Source organism: Durio zibethinus, chromosome 6 (assembly GCF_047325235.1).
Source record: "Durio zibethinus cultivar Kanyao isolate XHJ-2024 chromosome 6, ASM4732523v1, whole genome shotgun sequence".
NCBI lineage: Eukaryota > Viridiplantae > Streptophyta > Magnoliopsida > Malvales > Malvaceae > Durio > Durio zibethinus.
Window position 1 is genome coordinate 31,912,030 of NC_143167.1, and position 21,534 is coordinate 31,933,563.

At 34.5% G+C, this 21,534-nt stretch overlaps 2 protein-coding genes across 2 annotated transcripts; both read left to right on the forward strand.

The window, feature by feature from the left end:
* Positions 1 to 1,428: 1,428 nt before the first annotated feature.
* On the forward strand, positions 1,429 to 3,925 carry LOC111285303 (Thioredoxin superfamily protein). Its single transcript, XM_022874672.2, has 10 exons — positions 1,429 to 1,729; positions 1,819 to 1,863; positions 1,941 to 1,997; positions 2,097 to 2,166; positions 2,287 to 2,328; positions 2,428 to 2,501; positions 2,942 to 3,012; positions 3,096 to 3,181; positions 3,265 to 3,371; positions 3,581 to 3,925. The coding sequence occupies exons 1-10, from the start codon at positions 1,571 to 1,573 to the stop codon at positions 3,641 to 3,643; spliced, it is 774 nt and encodes a 257-aa protein (XP_022730407.2). The 5' UTR covers positions 1,429 to 1,570; the 3' UTR covers positions 3,644 to 3,925.
* A 5,677-nt stretch (positions 3,926 to 9,602) lies between these two features.
* Positions 9,603 to 16,848, forward strand: HB-8 (homeobox-leucine zipper protein ATHB-8). Its single transcript, XM_022874003.2, has 19 exons — positions 9,603 to 9,956; positions 10,061 to 10,283; positions 10,441 to 10,600; positions 10,981 to 11,081; positions 11,234 to 11,324; positions 12,000 to 12,095; positions 12,181 to 12,294; positions 12,396 to 12,479; positions 12,573 to 12,728; positions 12,818 to 12,892; positions 13,063 to 13,169; positions 13,263 to 13,455; positions 14,004 to 14,189; positions 14,283 to 14,363; positions 14,529 to 14,663; positions 14,795 to 15,120; positions 15,256 to 15,355; positions 15,699 to 15,848; positions 16,492 to 16,848. The coding sequence occupies exons 2-19, from the start codon at positions 10,066 to 10,068 to the stop codon at positions 16,636 to 16,638; spliced, it is 2,520 nt and encodes an 839-aa protein (XP_022729738.2). The 5' UTR covers positions 9,603 to 9,956; positions 10,061 to 10,065; the 3' UTR covers positions 16,639 to 16,848.
* The last annotated feature ends 4,686 nt before the right edge of the window (positions 16,849 to 21,534 follow it).

Consider the following 21,534-nt stretch of genomic DNA (forward strand, 5'->3'; position numbering starts at 1 on the left):
CAGAAGTGCACGAGGAAACACAAGAAAGAAAGGGGCTTTGGTCGCACTTGCACCCACACTGTGGACCCAAGAGTTTATCAAATGGTATAAACAAAAAGGCCCTGGTTCACCACGACAGGCTTCAATCACAAGCCCGTTTGCTTTGATTTAACTTTTGGCAAAGGCCAGAGAGAAAAAGAGAAAGCATGTTACCGCTATGCCAATCCAGCAACCCTTGTCCTTCGTGATTAAGTTTAGTGCTTGCAGATGGAGGGAATGGCATATTCTTGGTCATTTTGGGAATTTAATAGGGTTTTTCCCCCTTGGAGCCAACACACTGATATGATGCGGCACTTGTTCACATTATTTCCCTTTGTTTTCTCCAGTTTCTACTAACTTCTATGATCCATACAAATGAGAAATAGATGGTCTATCTATTTGGTTCAATATTCAGAAGAGCGAGGGGTTGAATCTCATATAATATAAATTTATATAGAGAGAAAAAAGTTATCAAATATGATTTAATTTAATTAATTTATATAATTACTTTTAAGAGGTGATATTTGATTTGAATTTTGAATTTCAATATTTGAAATACTTTTCATTGCAATCTCTTATGTAAAAAAAAAAAAAACTAATTTTAATTATCAATATAAAGAGTTACCATTATTACAACTAATAATTCGATTTAGAATACTACAACTAATCCGTACTTCTTATAACAATTTATCTTTTTTTTAAATAACATAATTACCTAAAAAAGGAAAATTAAAATAAAAAAATTTAACTTAATTATGTAACTATTTTTAAAATATGATATTCGGTTGATTTAATATTCAAATTATAATATTCACAATCATTTTGTTTATCTCCAGATTAATATTTTTTTATTAAAAAAAAAAAAGAAAAGAAAAACTGAACCTAGTAGGATGTAATTCTTGCTTAACATATACTTATATAACATTATGAATTTAAGATGTTCAATGATACACCAACTGCATGCGAAGATGAGAAGATTTTAAATTAATCCTCCACAAACTCTCTACTTATCCTATTAAGGCAATGTTGTGTTATTTAGTTATAGCTTAAACAAGAAACAAGATATCGTTACAAAAAGTTCGGCACTTGCCTTGCTTCGATTAGTTTGTCATATAATAAAAATATTGTTATGAAACATCAGTTTAGTTTATATGACAACAATTAGCAAGTATTAGTTTAGAAAACCAAACTTGATCTTATCAATCAATTTTATTACTTTAGACCCAAGAGCCCCAACGTTGTTGCAGTGCTCCTAATAGGACTATCTTTTTAAAAAGGCCACAGATCGCGGGATTGGGAACAGAACAGGCCTCTGGCCTTTCTGTTTGCAAAATATTAGCCTAGTGATTGAGACCAATCTTTGAAATTGGGCCCATGGAAGCTAAAATGGTCCAACTCCGAGACTTGCCGCTTTGCGGAATTGGCACAAAGCGATGGAGAAGAACAATCCCTTCATTCAACGGTGATGGAAACAAAATTGGTGGAATCTGTAATCAACCACTGAAATCCTGAATCAGATCCACCCTAACAAACAGAGAAGAAGGGAAAAAAAATGGAGAAGAAACAAAGTAACCCAATGGAGTGGTTGAATCAAATGGTCGGAGAGCCGTACTATCTCTCCCATTCCCTAGCTTTCTTCTCTTATTTCATTGTTCGCAGCTCTGCTTCTCATGTCCTCTCCCCTCACATCACTCATATTCTCTTTTACCGGGTAATTTCTCATTGTCCCTCTACTCTTCACCCTTTTTCTTGCTTTTAACCTTAACACATCACCATTTTCTTTTAAAATTTTGGGTATAGGAAATTCAAGCGATTTTGGCATTTTCGATGCTGATTGCATACAAGGTAATTTGAGGAACTTAGTAAAAGCTTTCTTTTTTAAAGTGTGATGGACTCTTTATTTTTCCCTGGTTTGCAAACAGATGGTAAGAGAAGAAACATGGGAGGCTTTTATTGCTGACACATTGTTTTTTGGAAAGGTTAGCTTACCCATTTATTTGCCTATTCCTTTCGTTTTATTGGATTTGGATAATAATAGTTTGCAACTAAAATTTTCCTTTGTCTTTTTCTTTTTCCAGATTTTTCTTGTTGCCCTTACATTAATCATGGACTACCACTTGACTTTGTGGTACATAGTGCTATTTTCAGGTATTATTGTTGATTATCTTGCTATGGTTATTTTAATACTACTATGATTTCTGCCAACAATGTTAGTAGAGCTTTCATAAATGCAGCTTTATGTTGACATTGTTTTTTCTTTTCTTACAGTGATATATGTTTTAACGCAGCAACCTGCTTACCAAGAACTAGGTATATTTCGGTTTGGCTTTCGTTGTAATTAGAAGAATGACTAGCATGCTGTTTTGATAGAAATGTTTTTTTCTCTTGTTTCTAAATTGAATTTTCTAGGTACTTCAAGTAAATTAACACCATTGCAATTGGAAGCCTTGCTAACTGAAGGGAACACATCAAGATTTTGGCTGGTTCGTTCGGATTTTTCTTTAGATGCTTAATGTTCTAAATCGTATAGAATATTGGGGTCTCGTTGAAAAAATTGCATTTTCTTGTGACTTTCATAATAGTTGTTTATTAGCATTTGTGATTGTTTCTTCACTGGCCGCAAGCCAGCATATAAATGCATCAAAGCCACATGATGTCTTTACTCATTCAAGTAGTGACAATTCTTGAACAGCATAAGGGAAATGTTGGTATTATATATGAAGACAGTGAAAGCACTGGTATTGATCTTTTATGCTTAAAAAAGTTACTTCGTAAAGGGAATTTCTGCTTAAAGAAGTCAGTTTTTAGACTTGTTCTTTTGATGGTCCAAAAGTAGATATTAAGTTACTAATTTTCAATGTTATTATCATTTAATGAACATGAAACTTCATTTTTTGGTGGATGACACCCATGCTTTCGGCAGGTAGAATTCCGTGCTTCTTCTTCATCTGGTTGCAGACGTGCAAGTCGGTGCTTTCCTGAGCTGTCAATCACGTATGTTTGTTTCCTAAATTATCCATTTTACTTGTTTATTGTGTAATAAGTTATTACTAGTATTCAATGTTTCTCTTGGGCAGATACGCAAACAAAAATCTATCATTTGGAATGGTTGATATTGGACTTTTCCCCAATGCTGCAGAAAAATTTGGAATATCTCCTGGTGGTGAGTTACATATATTAATTACGAATGGTACTCAACAAGTTTTAGATAAAGTTTTATTTATCTTTGAATTCTTTTACTCACAGGGAGCATGGGACAACTTCCTACATATATATTATTTGAAAATGCTACAGAGGTCACCCGCTTTCCCGAGTTTAATTTTGAAGCTAAACCCACTCCTCCCATAACTAAGGTAACATTTTTATTATCTGTACTTAGGTACAAGATTCCAAAATATTGGTTAGATTTTTTTATGTTATTGTTGAATCTTGTGAATAACTAGTTAAATATGCAAATTCATCTTACGGCTTCAGTAGACAGCTTATTCTGCATCTATGTTTCTTATTCAAGTTAACATTGATTTGGACCGTATCATTCCTTTTTGGATTGTTTGTGCTGCAGAGACTTCTTTGTCGTCATTTTGAGCTTGATCGGCATCTTCTTGAATATGTAAATGGAAAATAGCTGATTCATGTTCATGTAGGCTATACCCGGGTTAGACATGAATTTATGATTTCCACCTGGACTGGATGTACGCGATACAGCTAAAGAGCACTAGAAACAATTGCAGCCACACTATGGAATTGGAGGTCCGCATTCCTGTTAGTTCACTTTTTGTCTCGTATAATTGATTGGTGGATTTTTGTTATTGACACTATTAAGTGTAAACATCAGAGTGGAATGTGAAAACATGTTTCTGTTGTTGGAATATATAATAAGCCTTTGAAACGTGCTTCTTGCTGAATATATTACTGATTTAACTAGGTCCGAAATTATGCTGAATATGTTTCCGATGTAACCCTTGAGAAATTTGAACTCCAATTTTTTACGTTAGCCACTACAAAGCATCAAAGATTTGTAATAATTCTTCATCCATGTTCAACGTCTTGTGCTTGGATCGTGCCTTGTAAGCCGAGTAGACTAAATAGTTTCATGGGCTATCCCCTTTGAGTAATATGGGCTTTAGGGCCCATATTACTCATTTCTTTTTATTATTATGACATAAAAAAAAAAAGGAGAGGTGAGAGTGATAGTACTTAAGTACTTACTGATCATCGCATTAGCTCGTTAATCAACTTCACTAATCACCGACAGATTGGCCCTACCAGCTGCAAAACTTACAAATAAATAACGAGAATTGCATGTCATAAAGTGCCGCTGCCGAATATTCTCCTTTTTAATGATAAAATAATATAGTAAAAAAATCAATTTTTTCTGGAAAAAGGTAATTGGCAGTAGAAAATCATGATGGAGCAGACGGGCCAAGAGTGGGCCAAGTCCTCTATTTCCCCGCCGTTGAGCGGGTCCCTCCATTTGGTTGTCGGCCCACTTTCAGGCCATCTTCGGTCCACTTTTCACACTCCCACCCCATGCACTAGTGCTTGGCGTGCCTCACCTTTGCTTCTTCACAAAGTTTAAAGCTATTACCAACCACATCACTGTTGTAGTAGAATATGGAAAGATAGATTAAAAACTATGCGTAAATTTTGGTGCAATCTCCTTTGTCGTTTGACACACATGATGCCAATTTCCTTAAACACCCTTTTTTATATTCACCTCGCATATATTGGCATTGCTATCTCAATTCTCAACTTTCTTTTTTTTTAATAATGATTTATAACATTAATTTTTCAATTCTCCTTTGTCGGGTAATGTTTAATTAATTAATTAATTAATTAATTTCATTGTTTTAGAACAAAATTTTGAAGAGTTGGAGGGCACTTGAGCGTTTGAGAGGGCAGGGGAGGGGAGGAAGACATGGGTGGGTGGTGGTGGTGGTGGTGGTGTCACGGTGTAGGGGAAAAAAGGGGAAGGGTAGGGTAGGGACTAGGGAGTTTGCGAAAAAAGTCCGTTACGTTGACGAAACACAAAGTCACGCTTCCCAATAGGCCAAAAAAGAAAAAAAAGATTGAGAGAATGTCTGTTTTTTTTTTTTTTTTAATCTCTGTTGGCGCCCAACTCTGATACGACGCCGAGAGATGGCGACACGCGTACTATTTTAGTGGTCCCTTTTCCCCAACTTAAACATTCTCCTCTTCTCATTCACATAAACCTCACCACCTCAGTGGACCCTTTTTTTTCCATTTTTTTTTAATAGATTCTTTTTTTTACCTCAAAGCCAAGCAACAGAGTTAGGGGGATTGTACTGCCGGGGACAAAAAGCTTGATTAGTAGTTCAAACATATTTTGCTTAATTAACGAGAAAAAATGATTGATTTTGAGATTATATATTGTGAAAAAAAAAAAAAAATTGATTGATTTGAGGTTAGATATATGCAGACTTTGAGTTTGCTGTATTCTTAATAAATAAATTAAACTTTTTATAAAGTCATGTAAATATTGAAATTAAATTATAAATTTTTTTTTATAAAAAAATGTTTTTTTAAGTGATAATATTCAAATTTTAAATTTTTAAATATAATTTTTTAAAAATTAATTGGATTAAGCTTGAACTCAAAACAAGTTGTTTTGCATTCATACTAAATTAATGGGCTTTTAAGTCCTACAAATCAAAGAGAATTTTTTGATTTAACCAAAAATTAGAAAAGCTTTTCTGGACCATTTTCTTTGAGTTCCTTGCAATATTTTGCATAGTCAACAATTTGAAATCCTTAATATTATTTGTATTGAACAATTTGTGAAAAATATATAAAAATGTTTTTTAAATTTTATTATTTTATTATGAATGGTATTTGTCCTTTTTTTTTTGAAGAATTGGTCCAACATGGTTTAATTCCATGCAACAGCATACAAAAAGGTGGATTTTTTTCACCTTTACTAATATATTTGGATTTTTTTCGCCTTTATTAATATATTAATGTTTGCTCTTTATACGACATTAAGCAAATTGAAGTTTGTAAAAGTTAAATTCTATAATTAGAAAGAAAAAAGTGTGGTGAAAATAAATTTCAATGAAAGTCAAAGTAAAAGCTTTTTGATGCAAATTCAACATTTTTATGCCATTTCCGCCACCCCCAATTTGCTCACTGCGCGTGAAATGCTCTCGTTCGGAATCGCGTGAGGAAAGCCACATGATATTTTTAAGGTAGAAAAATGATTCGGATAAACTTGGGGGAAAAAAATATTGGCACAGCTCAGTTGGGCTGGGCTGGGGGTGGCTAGCAAGGAGCACGTTATAAAGCGAAGGGGAGTCTGCACGCTTGAGGGGGCCATGCGTGTGGACCACACACCCAGGACGTGGTCTGCTGGCGTCAAACTCAAGTAATAATCACTTGTGGGACACCTGTCAAACTGTCATTTGCTGCTCCAAAATTTCAATCAAGGAAATAGAATTTAAAAATTTTAGCGCAATCTTCTTAGTGGCACTGGCACCGTTTTCAATGGAACAAGCGCAAGTGGCGGGGTATGCTATCACTTTTACCAGCCCCCTTCTCCTTTTTTATTTTCTATTTTTCAATAGCAGTTGACATGCTGCTAAAAATGGATTAAATTACTAAAATTTGTTACCGCTAAACAAAACAAAACCACCTTTCTTTTTTGTTTCTTCTTTTGTGTGTATGCCATCGACGTTTCATTCCACCTTTTATCTTTCAAGCTTACATTAAGATTTGTCTGAATTACGCTAATAATTAAATATTATATTTATACAATCAATTGAATAATTAATTAATAAATTATAATTTAATTAAATAATTACTTACGCAAAATAAAAAAATTAGATAAAGTGACTCAAATCTAAAAAATGAAAAAAAATCTATATAACATCTCAAATCTAAACTAAATTCAATTTTATTTAATTAAAAGAAATTAACAATCTAAATATTTTTAATTCAAATTAAACCGGAATCATTTAAAATCTAAAATGATTAAGATTTGAATGGCTTGAAAAATTAACTTAAAATTAAATTAATTTGATTTAAAAACTTAACAATTTGATTTTGAATTGAATCAAATCCAATGATTTGAACACTAATAATTTGAGTATCAAACATAAAATGACCTAAATAAAAGATAATTCAAATTGAAAATGATTTAAAACTAAAGACGATAATTCAACTCAAGTCTGATCCACTATGTTCATGTCGCCACCACTAAATAAAATTAAGGTATAAGAATTAAGGTTAATTAAATTAATAATAAAGGTTTTAAAAGTAAACACGCATACTTCAATCTATCTTTGATTGCGGATTGAAGTCTAATTAAGATGCGGGTAGTTCAAGAATCAAACGCAACTTAAAGTTGGTCTGCAATTGCTTGGCCTCTAACCAATTGCTTAAAGAATTGGAAGCCTTAGATTTATATTTCCCTTTCATTAATATGATGTAGCTCGTGTTGAGGGAGACGTGAGAGGAAGGGTATTTGAAATGGTGATTGTTGAGATGACCTTTCATTGACTAAGCAAACTTTATCTTTAAGTGGCATTGACTCGTTTATTCTTAGAAAGAGATCGATAGTGCCACAAAAAAAGTGAATTCCTTTGCCAACTCTTTAAGTGATTAGCTCCCAAGATGTGTTATAACGAGTCTTGGCAAAGCATGCCAACTTTTTTTTTTCTTTTGTTGCTAAGGTTACTTTTCTCATGATCATTTTCACTCTTATTTTTGGGTAAAAACAAATTTAAAGTAAATTCAATCTCCATGATACAATTTATAGCACAATAATCCTTATTTGAAATGTTAATATTTGAATCTAATTCTTAATGCTAATCTTTAGAATAAGTAGATATCTGAATTATTTAAATAGAATTTAAAACTCAAATGTTAAATCTAATTAGATTTGAATAAGCATATAATTTATTAATATTGTACATAAATTTGATCCAAACTTAACTTGATTTGATGACCCAAAAAAACTTATAAAGACAATCAACATATGTTAAATATAAAAATGTAAGTGATGGATAAAGAACAAAATAATAATAAAAACTTCCGTAGCTATAGGAATAACAAAGAAGAAAACACTAAATCCGAGTAATTGGTTAAAACAAGAGGTGCAATGCATGAATCTCCAGTTAAAAAACAGTACTCCATTCCCAAATGAAAAAACCAAAGTAAAAATAAAAAAAAGAAACTTCACGCTTACAATTGTAGTCGAAGTCGGTACGCTATTGACTAGGAATACAATAGACTTGGTCTTTCTAGTTTCTACATTCAAACATCAATAAAGTCGTTTATCACGATAAAATTTGGGAGAATATAACCCATTCCTTAAGTTCTTGATAATGGTTTTTGACCAACTATTAAATATGATTGAATTCTTTTGTTTCTTCTCCTGTCCTATTGTTGACTAAGCCTTTCCTCGTACTATCTTAGCAAAAAACTATGTTGAATATTAAAGCCAAGCCAATTGGATGAAAAACCAAGTTTGAAAAGAATCCAAATTACCTTAATACTTACCTTTCTGGTAATAGTATATATTATTTTTCCTTGTTCTTTTCTGTTTTTTTTTTCCTCTTAATTTTTGGCATTTATATAATTATATATACTAGTAATAGATACAAGGCATATATAGCATCCAAAGAAAAAGATTGAGAGGCATAAATTTGAATATATCACAAATATAAGAGAGTTAAAGATGGTGAGGATGATGATAAGAGAGTAAAGGTGGTGAATTGTTATGAGAAATCGAGGCCGCATGCAAACTCCTCCATAATTTTTAACCTCAACCCATGCATTCTTCGTTTTGTCTATGCTTTTTTTTTTTTTTTTCAAAATTTTCACATTGTTATATATCTTTATTATAATCACAATATGTTTCAAATCAATATTTAAATTTGAATTTTTTTACAAAGAAAATCGTAAGCTTTGATAGAGAAAATGAATGCAAGTGTTAAAGATTTAAACTCTAAATTTAATATATGAGTTCTCTTGAAAATTATTATATAAATCGACTTAATTAAATTTTAAATTTTCATTGAATTTGAATATTTTTGTTACAATATAATCTTGAAAATTAAGAAAGATTTGATGGATGCAATGTTAAATTTATGATGGTAGGAAGTTTATATGGTTGTTATATTTGATTTAATTCCTTAATTAAAGTAAAACTTTGTTTTAAAAAGAATAATAATTTAATTTTTTTAGGGAATTATAATCTTCATTAAAGCATTAGAGAAACAGGGAGGGTAATTTTGTCCAAAAAGAAGATTCGGAAGAACACGCGCTGAAACTGAGATTTTTTATTACTTTACTCACCAAGGATAGCTTTTAAGTTTGAAAGAGGGCAACGAAAACCAGAGGAAAGTGCAAGAAAAGGAAAGAAAGCAGCTTATGCTTATAGCAGCAGAAGTAACAGGAAAAACGGAAGAAAAAAAAAAAACCCAAAGCTACAGTAATGAAAAAAAACAACAACAAGAAATAGTGTTTATTACCATGATTATGATGTGAAAACAAAACCAAAGTCTGATATTGTGTCTGGTCTCTCTTCTTCCTTTTAACACCAAACCATCTTCCTCTTCTCAACCAATCTCATTATCAAATCAATCCCTTTCTCTCTCTTTCTTTCGTTTCCTTAAAAAAACCAACCACAGCCAGGCTGCGAGAGAGAAATCCCTCTGTCTTTGCTTTGTTTTTTTCATCATCAACAACAGAGACAGCTGTTTCTGATATTTTGAACATATTCCAAAGGTTTCGCCAAAGAAAGATCTTCCTTCGTATCTAGAGAGTACCGTCAGCAAAAAACACAAAGCTAAAGTGCCCAAAGCAAAGAGTTCGCAGAGGAACGAAACAAAAGTTGTTCTTTTTTGAGAATTTGAATGGATTTTTGAGGTCTTGCCGGTGATCCGTTTGTGTTTTCAAAGTTCCCCAAAGAGAGAACGGTATATTTAAACCTCATTAGTTGTTTTACTACCATATGATTTTACGTATGCTTTTGATTTTTCTTTATTGAAAATTATTATTATTGGTTTTGATGGGATAATAGACGTGATGATGGCGGTGACCTCATCCTGCAAAGAAGGGAACAAGATAGCAATGGATAATGGCAAGTATGTGAGGTACACGCCCGAGCAAGTTGAAGCTTTAGAGCGTCTCTACCATGAGTGTCCTAAGCCTAGTTCCATGCGTCGTCAACAGGTCATTCGTGAGTGCCCCATCCTCTCCAACATCGAGCCCAAACAGATCAAAGTTTGGTTCCAAAATCGCAGGTACATACATATATATTCCGAAACTTTAATATATCAAAGCTTTCATCTTTCAAACATATGGAAATTCAGTCAGCCGAAACAACTCTAGACTTCTAATATAGCAAGTAATTTCTTTTTTGATAATTTTATGTAGTTGCTGACTGGGTTTTTGTCACAGATGTAGAGAAAAACAACGGAAAGAGGCGTCACGCCTCCAAGCTGTGAACAGGAAGTTGACAGCTATGAATAAACTGTTAATGGAGGAGAATGATAGGTTACAGAAACAAGTTTCACAGCTTGTTTATGAAAACAGCTATTTCCGCCGGCAGACTCAAAATGTAAGAACTTCATCTTCCCTTTAACGTTTCATCTCTTAAAAAAGCAAAATGATTTTACAATCAAATACTATTAAGCTTATCTTATTCTAATTAATAAGGTTTTGTTCTTTTAGTTTTTTTTTTTTTTATTTGAGATTGTCAGTTTTGAACCTCATCACTATATAACAAAAAATCCAGTCCAGTCCTTTACCAAAAGACCACGGTTTATGTGTCTACTCTTAGTTTCGAATACGCTACCCTATGACGTATTTAAATCCTATCTTTAATGCATAAGATAACAATCCCTAACACATAAATTTTGAACCCTTTCCGTGTAAGTATTTGATATGCTTTGAATTATGGAAATTGAAGTTAATTGCAGTGGTTGTGTTGTGTTGCAGGCGACCCTAGCCACCACAGATACAAGCTGTGAATCAGTGGTGACGAGTGGTCAGCACCATTTGACTCCTCAGCATCCTCCAAGGGATGCCAGCCCTGCAGGGTTAGTGGGAATTTTTGCTGTTTCACTCCCATTTTTATGTCCCTTTCTTTCCTCGTTTCTCTATAAAATTAAACCTTTGTTTGTTGCTGTATTACTTATGCTGTTTGTTGCGGTATTACTTACGCGCTTTATGTGCTTTGTATGCTATCTAGACTTTTGTCCATTGCTGAGGAAACTTTAACAGAGTTTCTTTCAAAGGCCACTGGAACTGCTGTGGAGTGGGTCCAAATGCCTGGGATGAAGGTTACTGCTCTCTCTCCATCTACTGTCATTATTCTTTTATTCTTTACTGTAGTACTATCAAACTATACTCAATTATTCTTTGTCATTATCGAGAATATCTTTAATAAAGTACAAAATCTTGCCAATATTCTAAGCAACATCCTAACCCATATTTGTTATGTCAATATCTAGGACAACCCACTTTCTCTATTGGTTACTCATATTTCCCTTTTTCCCATATTAGTTAAAATTTTATTATTTTCTATTAAATTCTTATAATTTCAGGAAAACGCATTTGTTTCAAAAGATCTTTACTGGATTTTTTTTTTATCTGCGGATTGTTAATAAACTAGTAATTAATTACTCATAATAGTAAGGATGAAGATGGAGAACCAAGAAGTAGGTAATGCCATATTGCTATCTTTCTTTTGGAACGTCATCCAGACATGTCTTGTCCTACGTATACTCAAGACATGCCTTTGTCTTACTATAAAAATTTTAAATAGTTTCCTCTCTTTTCTTTTTTTTTTCCACTTTATAGAACAACATAACTTGAATTAAATAGTAATCCAACATAAATATGCTAGTTAACAAAAGATCTAGCCTCTTTGAAACTTTCCTGCTTGATGAATGGTAGTCCTGATATCTAATGCCTGCCAGTTTTACATACTACTAATATGTTTCTTGTCTGTGCAGCCTGGTCCGGATTCCATTGGAATCGTTGCTATTTCTCATGGTTGCACTGGAGTGGCAGCACGTGCATGCGGACTTGTGGGACTAGATCCTACAAGAGTAAGTTCGTTTTTGCTTTCTGGTGAGCGGACATTTCTTGGTTCAATTTGATGAAGAATTGGCCGATGAATTTTTTTTCATGCAGGTCGCTGAAATCCTTAAAGATCGGCCTTCATGGTTCCGTTATTGCCGATCTGTGGATGTTGTGAATGTGTTGTCCACTGGAAATGGTGGGACCATTGAACTGCTTTACATGCAGGTAGGCTACCGTTTTTTTCCTTTTCTTTTGCAAATAAAGTCTGGCATTAATGGTGCAATTGCTTATGGTAAAAGTTCTAAAGTATGGTTGCCTTCTTTTAGCTCTATGCGCCAACAACATTGGCACCTGCTCGTGACTTCTGGTTGCTACGCTACACATCTGTTTTGGAGGATGGTAGTCTTGTGGTATGTTTACTATGGAGCTTTTGATATCCTTTACCGTAATGTTGTCAGAAAGTTTTTGTAGTCTGATTGTTATGATTATGATATGCTGCTTAGGTATGTGAAAGATCACTCAACAACACTCAGAATGGTCCGAGTATGCCGCCAGCTGCAAATTTTGTGAGAGCAGAATTACTGCCTAGTGGTTATTTGATTAGGCCTTGTGAAGGGGGTGGATCCATCATTCACGTAGTTGATCACATGGATTTGGAGGTATGTAAATCACCTTGATTCCATTTTGAAACATAGACATTTTTTCTGCATGAGGCAATAGTTTCAATTTTCTACTTGCTTATATGTAGCCTTGGAGTGTTCCTGAAGTGTTACGCCCCCTTTATGAGTCCTCAACATTACTTGCTCAGAAGACAACAATGGCGGTAAGACTATTCCTTGCATCTATTCTTTGGGTTATTATATCTTACTCCTTATGCAAAAATTTTTAGAGATCAACTTGTATATTGTGCCAAGAATTATGCACAGAATAGTTAGGTGGCTAAACCAAGACATTAATGTCTCATGGCATGATATAGCCTTGTCACTCGTGCAGGCTTTGCGTCATTTGAGGCAGATTTCTCAAGAAATATCTCAGCCAAATGTTACTGGTTGGGGGAGAAGACCTGCAGCCCTACGCGCACTTAGTCAGAAATTGAGCAAGTATGTTCATTCAACTCTTCACAATTCACTTTTTTTCGTGCTGGAGTAGATGGATTCTTGATAGATAGCAATCTAACATATTCTGTTGTCCAGGGGATTTAATGAGGCTGTTAATGGATTTACTGATGACGGGTGGTCTATGTTGGAAAGTGATGGTGTTGATGATGTTACCCTCCTTGTGAACTCATCTCCTGGCAAGATGATGGGCATAAATCTTTCTTATAGTAATGGATTTCCTTCAATGGGCAGTGCAGTTCTATGTGCCAAAGCATCCATGTTATTGCAGGTCAGTTTCTAAATGAGTTGCAAGCATGTCAATTACAGCAGAATATATAGAGATATGAAATAAAATAAAACTGTTTTTTTCTGCCCAAACTTGTGATAGCATGGCCTCAAGATAAAGATTTATGGACACAATAACTTCATGGTATATTGTCCATTGAATTGTTTTTTCTTGGTCAATGATTTCAAAATTTCTTAACATCCAGAAAGAAAACTTTAGAGGAAAAAATTAGTGGATGAAAAATAATCATGGAAGTCTTGGCTCTTTGTTGGATGAGGTGCACTGAACATGGATTAAGACATAAGGGGCACTTTAGTTTAGAGGACTCACTAAACGGATAAAATAGTTGCAGATATAACTGCTAAAACCTTGCAAACAAATCCCTGGAAGGGTTAGTGCCTGATCTCATTTATGTTTGACATGAGAATAGCATAACAGGCCAGAATATAGGAACCTTGCGGTACTTAAAAACCCTCCAGAACTGAAATAATACACATTATAGCTTCTTCAGCTATTAATCTTATCAAACTTCCGATTTCTTTCTATTGTAGAATGTGCCTCCAGCAATACTTCTCAGATTCTTGCGAGAACACCGATCAGAGTGGGCAGACAGTGGCATTGATGCTTACTCTGCTGCTGCTGTCAAAGCTGGTCCCTGTAGCTTGCCAGTGGCTCGAGGTGGAAGTTTTGGGGGTCAGCTCATTCTTCCACTAGCTCACACAATTGAGCATGAAGAGGTAATTAATTTGATACTGAATTTTGGCACTTACAGTATAATCCTCGGTATCTTGGCAAAATATATCCTAAAATTGGTCACTTTTTTGTTATAGTTCATGGAGGTCATTAAGCTTGAAAGTATGGGCCACTATCGGGAGGACATGATCATGCCCGGTGATATCTTCCTCTTGCAGGTACTTAAGTTTTCACCAACAATCCCTCAACTGACGTTATTTTATGGCATGGGCCAATGTTTAGTTCTCATTCTTGCATTAAATAATTATAATCTCTTTAGTCTTCTCACTTAACTCTTCTTTTACTGTTGATTTATGTTTTTCCTTGTTGTATGAATATCTTAGCTTTGTAGTGGAGTTGATGAGAATGCAGTTGGTACCTGTGCTGAACTCATCTTTGCCCCTATCGATGCCTCATTCTCTGACGATGCGCCTATTATTCCTTCTGGTTTCCGCATCATCCCCCTTGATTCTGGAATGGTAAGTGTTTATCGTGTATGGTAGTATCTAAGATTCTGTCTTTCATTATCTTTCATTCGCTTTGTTTTTATTTTTCTTTTTAATTTTTATTTAAGTTAGTTCCTTACTAAATGAACTTAAATCTAATGTAGGATGCATCCGGTCCAAATCGTACACTCGACCTTGCCTCTACTCTGGAAGTTGGAGCTTCTGGAAACAGAGCAACTGGTGATAATTCTGGTCGTTGTGGAAACGCAAAATCTGTGATGACAATAGCATTCCAATTTGTGTATGAGATCCACCTTCAAGAAAATGTGGCAACCATGGCTCGACAGTATGTCCGCAGTATTATTGCTTCTGTTCAAAGGGTGGCATTGGCACTCTCTCCCTCCCACTTTGGCTCTCATGCTGGTTTTCCGACAGCTCCTGGTACTCCTGAAGCACAGACACTTGCACGTTGGATCTGTCAGAGCTATAGGTGTGCCGGTCAAATCCCTTATTCATTTTTATCCCATTTCAAAGAATTCTGGACCTATTTCTTAGATGTTGATATCGTGTCATTCTGGACTTGTGTAAACCAATATTTTTGGATTGTTTATTCTATATAATACAGGTGCTATCTTGGGGTAGAGCTGCTCAAACATGAAGGAAGTGAATCCATTCTAAAAATGCTTTGGCATCACACGGATGCAATTCTGTGCTGCTCTATGAAGGTATTTACTTGAAATTTTTGTTTTCTGTTTCTCCTAATCAAAATGATTGCTTTTCTGAATCAAGTAGTAGCATGTCGGTGTTATCCTGGAAGAGTCCCAAGATATTATGGAAATTGTTTTCTTGGTAACACATGATATATTTACCCTCTTCCTAGCTGCTTATGTGCTGTAGGTATCTATAATTACTGGAGATTAACTTAGTGATTACTGTGGAAATAATTGTTTATTGGACTGTTGATGCTAGTTTGTTTGCTTTCTTTCCCCTTCTATTTTACTGTTGTTTAATCGTATTTGTCTCCTTATCTTTCCATTTTTGCTACACTCTTGTATGTAACATAAGCAGGCACTGCCAGTTTTTACATTTGCCAATCAAGCAGGACTTGACATGCTTGAAACAACCTTGGTAGCACTTCAGGACATAAGTTTGGAAAAAATTTTTGATGAGAATGGACGAAAGGCCCTATTTGCAGAGTTACCAGAAGTAATGCAGCAGGTATAATATTCTTTGAAAAGAATGTCTTATGGGCATATAAAAAATTACATGGATGAATGGAAAAGATTAAAGAAAAAACTAAAATGGGAACAAAAAATTCAAACCTCCATGGCCATCAAGACACATCTATCAAATAATATATTGTTCGGTCTTACTGTGTAATTGAAAATTTATACTAAAGTGTTACCATTAGCTTATATTAGTCTCAAACGCATTTACCAATTAGAGCTAAGATGCACTTGAATTGAATTGTAAGTGAGACAAATAACTCAAATGCATTAGATATCTGAAAAAATTTAAAGAAAACCAATGCAAAAATACTTTAAACTTGGTAAGAGAAGTCAATAACAAACATACAAAAGAAGAAGGATATGACTAATTTCTTGGAATTAATCTATGATGTTTTATCAGTTTATCAACATAGGATTTTGTCATAGAGTTAATGAGAAAGATATAAGCTGGCTTTGCGTTATAGTTTCCTGCAAATTATCTTATCTTAACTGTCAGCTTGTGCTAGATTTGATGATTTGGATGACGAGAGTTGTCACGACACGTACTCAAAAATTTTACCTAAACAACTCTTTTTTTTTTTTTTTTGAGATATATGGTTGATTATTCTTTTCTATCTGTTTTGGTGGAGCAGGGTTTTATGTGCCTTCAAAGTGGCATTTGCTTGTCAAGTATGGGAAGGCCAATATCCTATGAGAGAGCAGTTGCTTGGAAAGTGGTAAATGAAGAAGAAAATGCTCACTGTATCTGCTTCATGTTCATCAACTGGTCTTTTGTATGAAAATAAGAAGAGGAGATAGGATATAGATAATCTAGATTAGAAGAAGCTCCCTTTTCATATTTTTTAGTCTTTTTAGTTTGGAGAAACCTTTGAGTGATATGATACTGTTACAAGGATGTTGAACCAAATGTTATCCGGGGCCTCGATTTTGGTTACCCCATTCTTTGTATTGTCTTCATGCTTAATTGATTGATCACAATCGTTGCTCCATTTTATGTTTTTTTTTCTCTTTCCCATGTTTCTTTGTTTCTTTGTTTTTAAAAGTTAATCATGTAGTTCCCTTGGCTCTTTTTAATCTTAAGATGTCACATCACTGTTTGTGTATGCTGATGAGAATATTACTCCCTATCTCATTTGCCCTTGTTTATTGGATGGCTTGCTTTCTCCACCCTGCTCATGGTTGAATGACTGCGGATTCCTAGCAATTGATATTGACCCCCTCGGTCAAAAATGCCTCAGTTCTTTTTCTTCCGGTTGCTACACCTATTGAACTGTTGCAGACGAGCCTATGACACTACCACTCTTGTAAGCAAAAAGACCTAGCAGTCAAACCTAACGCCTATGATTCTTCTTGTTCACTTAGACATGTCATTTACATTTATCCATTACGATTATGTTTGTTCCCTTCTTTTTTCTTTTTCTTTTTTTTACTGAACCAAGAAAATTTTCTGTTCAAGTGATTCTTGATATGTAGGTGCCAAGGATAACTTCAATTGGAGGAAGAGGCCAACAGGTGCCAATGGTGGAATTAGTGTAATACTAAGCACATGGATGGTGGATCCCTATTAGGAATCTAATGATGAAGACCCAATAACCTCTTAAATGATCGTGGGAGTTTCATCACCTGATATTAGGAAAATGCAAGTATTGACATACATGTTATTTTCCCTGTGAAAATGCTTTTCAAAAGAACAAGTTGAGCATCTAACATTGAATCTAGATATAGATCCCATGATATTACTCACCCTTTTTTTTTATATACCTTAAATGGTAAATACATCAGTCAAAGCTTCTTGAAATTTGTAATGAGATAAGGAATTATCAACCTCACCATGATGAAGCTGTCCAACTTCATTGATTCTTTGCTTCAGATTCAATTCTGAGCGTGACCCTTTATTCTTTTTCCTTTCCTTTTCCCTAATGTGGAGGAGCACTATGTTGTACAATTGGAGGACAAGAAAATGTGATCATCCCAATGCATAAAGTGCTTTGCTAAAGACTTCCACTAAAAAAATAATATGATTATCAAATGTTCCATATTCTTCCAATCCTCAGACTTGGTTTCCATAAGCTGACCTATAGTGGTCAAGTACATATGACCATTAAGAATTTTGCCATGTTTATTGATCTATTCACATTCCTTGATCTTTTCCACAAAGAATTAGCCTATTTAAAGACGGAAAACTGATATGCAGTCCTATCATCTGTATATTATTCCCTTTATATTTGAATCATTGGTCTAAATTTCCTTCACATCTTGAGTCAATGTCAATCTTTATAAACTGTTGATAAAATTGCGAGTTGTCAATTATCTATCGTGACCTTCATCCGCTAATGATTTCAAGATTATTCCATTCTTGAAGAAATTTAGAGCTTATATCTATGAAGTACCTCTCTTACCTACTCCACCAAATCAATCAAAGAGCATTTCTTGATATCAGAAAAGAAACCCAATGTCATTTCTTGCAAATTACACCATGTAGCACTTGTTTTATGTTATAACTTCAATAATTAGTTAACAATAACATGAATACTTCAATGCAAGAAATGTGTTTTAGACCTATGCGAAGTTGGGGACCAACCCCTTCTAAAATATGTAGTTTTGTGGCCCCGGATTTGACTGTTTGCCCCCACATGGCCCCTGAAGTACCTTCTGTCTTGGTGCAGAAATTAAAAATCCAATATAAACCAAAAATAAGTAGATAACCATATCTTTTTTATGCTTAATATTTCATCATGAAGAAAAGAAACATCAATAATAGTTTATTTATACCCTCTAAGTTCCCAAACTAAAGTTTGTAAGCGAATAAACGCTAATCCTAAAGAAGCAAAACCTTTTATTTGTGGGAAATCATCAACTGGTTTATAGTCAATAAATGGGAACATTATCAATGGAAAAAGTTGTTTTAAGAAGTCGCAGGGAGCTGGGGCTGTTGGCTGATTTGATATCGTTGACCCTGCCCTCTAATCTATGGGGAACAAAGGCTTGTGGAATAAAGTTCTGAGACAGACTAAAAACGCATTAATAACTTTTTGATGAATAATTTTGACATTATGACCGACAAATTTCAAATTTGCATTCACGCATAATAATTACTTAACAATGTTAAGGGATTCTATGACTGACATTTTGGTAATTTAGGCTGGAATCTGCATGAACTCTGTATACGGTATATTTTAGCCCTCATTGGCTTTCATTTTAGCTTCCATCCTCTTAATAATGCTCAATTTCGTGGATGCTGGCCTGGCTATTGGCTAAGCATGGAATAAAAAAAATGTCAGCAAATGTTTTAAAAAAAAAGTTTACACTAATAGATTGGTCAAACTGAAACAGCACAATCATCCCACTTTTCATTTCTCCACATCAAACCCCATTGATTATTGTGTTAAGTGGGTTGTTGTTGAGATATCCAATGGGACGCACGTGTATCCAATTATTGTTTCCACATTAAAACTCGAAAACAAGAAACAGCTGTCTTAGAGCATAGAAACAAATATGAAAAATGCTTTGTTTTGTGATGTGCAAAAGAAAACTTTTGAAGCAGAAAAGAGAAGGGGGGTGGGGGAAGCGTTCAAAGAGATGATCAGCACCTTTGCCCCATTGAATCAAAGAAAATTTTAAAGAAAAAAAAAAGGAGCTTTTAGAATAGAAGAAAGTAGCCGAAGAGCCTTTTGCATGGTCTCCAAGAAAGCATAATTGATATCTTGAGGCTTTTAAGATAACATAACATTTCAAAAATCATATCTCTGCCAGCAAAACTGATCTGGTTTGCTCCTTGAAATGTCAGCCTAGTTTTATATTTTTATGCTTAGACTGATCTTTAGTGATGGAATCTTCTAACAATGTGAACTCTGATCTCCCCATGAGTTCTGATTGAGCAAAAGAGAAAAAGGGTTGTTGTCAATACCATCATTGCTTGGAGAGAATGGAAGTGGAAAAGAACAAAAGGAAAACCCTTCAACATCATCATTAGCACATTGAAGGCAAAAGTTGTTCACAAGAAAGGTTGTGGCCAGGCCATGGTTGGAAAGAAAAGAGCCCCATCGAATCAGCCTTCTTCTTTTGACCCCTAGTGGAGTCTGCGAAGTGCTAAATATTAACTTGAGGCCATTTGAAATTTTTTAGTTAAATATGTCTATAGTTTAATTAATGTTGCTTGATATACCATGTTCAAAGCAGTTTTAGTGTCTCTTTCAGCCCTTTGTGATTTTCTCTTGTTTAATGAAACATTAGTTGGTTAAACTGTTCTTCAGGGCTCTAGTTAGGTTTCAAACACTTGAAATTTATTTCTGCAAATAGGGCTTCTAATTTCTTATCAAAGGGAACCTAGGATTAGCTCCTGTTGCTTTATGATTCAATGCATGTGATTTCATCATAAAGTTTGTAGCTAATTGAATGAAATTAGTAATCAATATCATAAGGCAGACATGAAATCTTGATTACATTATGCAATGAAATATTAAAAAAACTTTGATCATTGTCTGTCAAGTGTGAAGGGAAAAAGGTAGAACTCTTGGAACGCGAGGTTAAAGAATAAAAGGCAGCAATTTTAGCAGCTTGCTGCTTGCCTGTCTCAATGCCTCAAATAGCTTTTTACATGCAGAGCTATATGTGATTGTAAAAGAGTACCAGTTGGCCATATTTTTTCCATTCCAAAAGAGTGTTCCGACAATAGGACAAACAATATCATCAAGCCATCAGGATTTTAGTACAGTGGTCCCCTTCGGCATGAGTAATGTTCCTGTTTTCTAGCTCTTTGACCTAAGCGGCTGATCAGGACCTTTCACCTGCTAGGTCTCTTCTCAAATTGAGTAGTGTACTAGGGAAAATAGATAGGTGCTGGGCGTGAGCCAAGACTTCACTGCCGTTGAAAGCAAATTTCACCTGCAAAGCCAAAAGCATTATCTGATGAAATCAAACTGATCTAAAAGGGTCAAACATACTCCTATATCTCTCAACTAAAGCATTTGCTCATGACTTAAATTTCTTTACCTCTCAGGATTTCCATACCCCAAATTCAAAACTGTAAAAGCCATTTCTTCATCTAACTTCTTTGTGAATTCTGAAAATTAACTTTGGACTTTTGCTGTCAGCATGAGTAAACAAATTTTATTTGTTGGCAGAAACAACTAACAATTCGTGGCCCTTTAGATAAGAGCAGAGGTTCTTTATTCTTTACAAGTCCTTGCTAGGAAATCAAAAACCCACTTGAGGACCTGAGGTTGAAGTATGGTCAACAATTTGATAATTACAAATGCGAAAATGAATAAATAATAGTTTTGCTGGGTTGTTGTACCCAATCCCTGCCACATCCCATTGACATGAGAGAGAATGTAAGATTGTAAGGTGGAAAATTTTGAGTCCATCATGATGGAAACAAAACAGATTATAGGAAAAAAAAAAGAAAAGTGAGAGTTAGTTGGCAGAGCGAAGGATTTGGGTTTGATTCTAACATTACAAAGCAAACAAAAGTGAAAAGAAAAGGGACAAAATTCTTGCAAGAGTAACGGAAGACAAAAAGAAAAGTGGAGGAAGTAGGCCATGATGTTTAGTCCAAATCCATGTGAATTCTAATCCTTATATGTCATTTCCCTGTTTAAAAACAAGCTGTAAAACAGCATATATAACTAAAGAAAACAATGTGCAGTACTGCATATCAGCCATTCGAAGGTGGG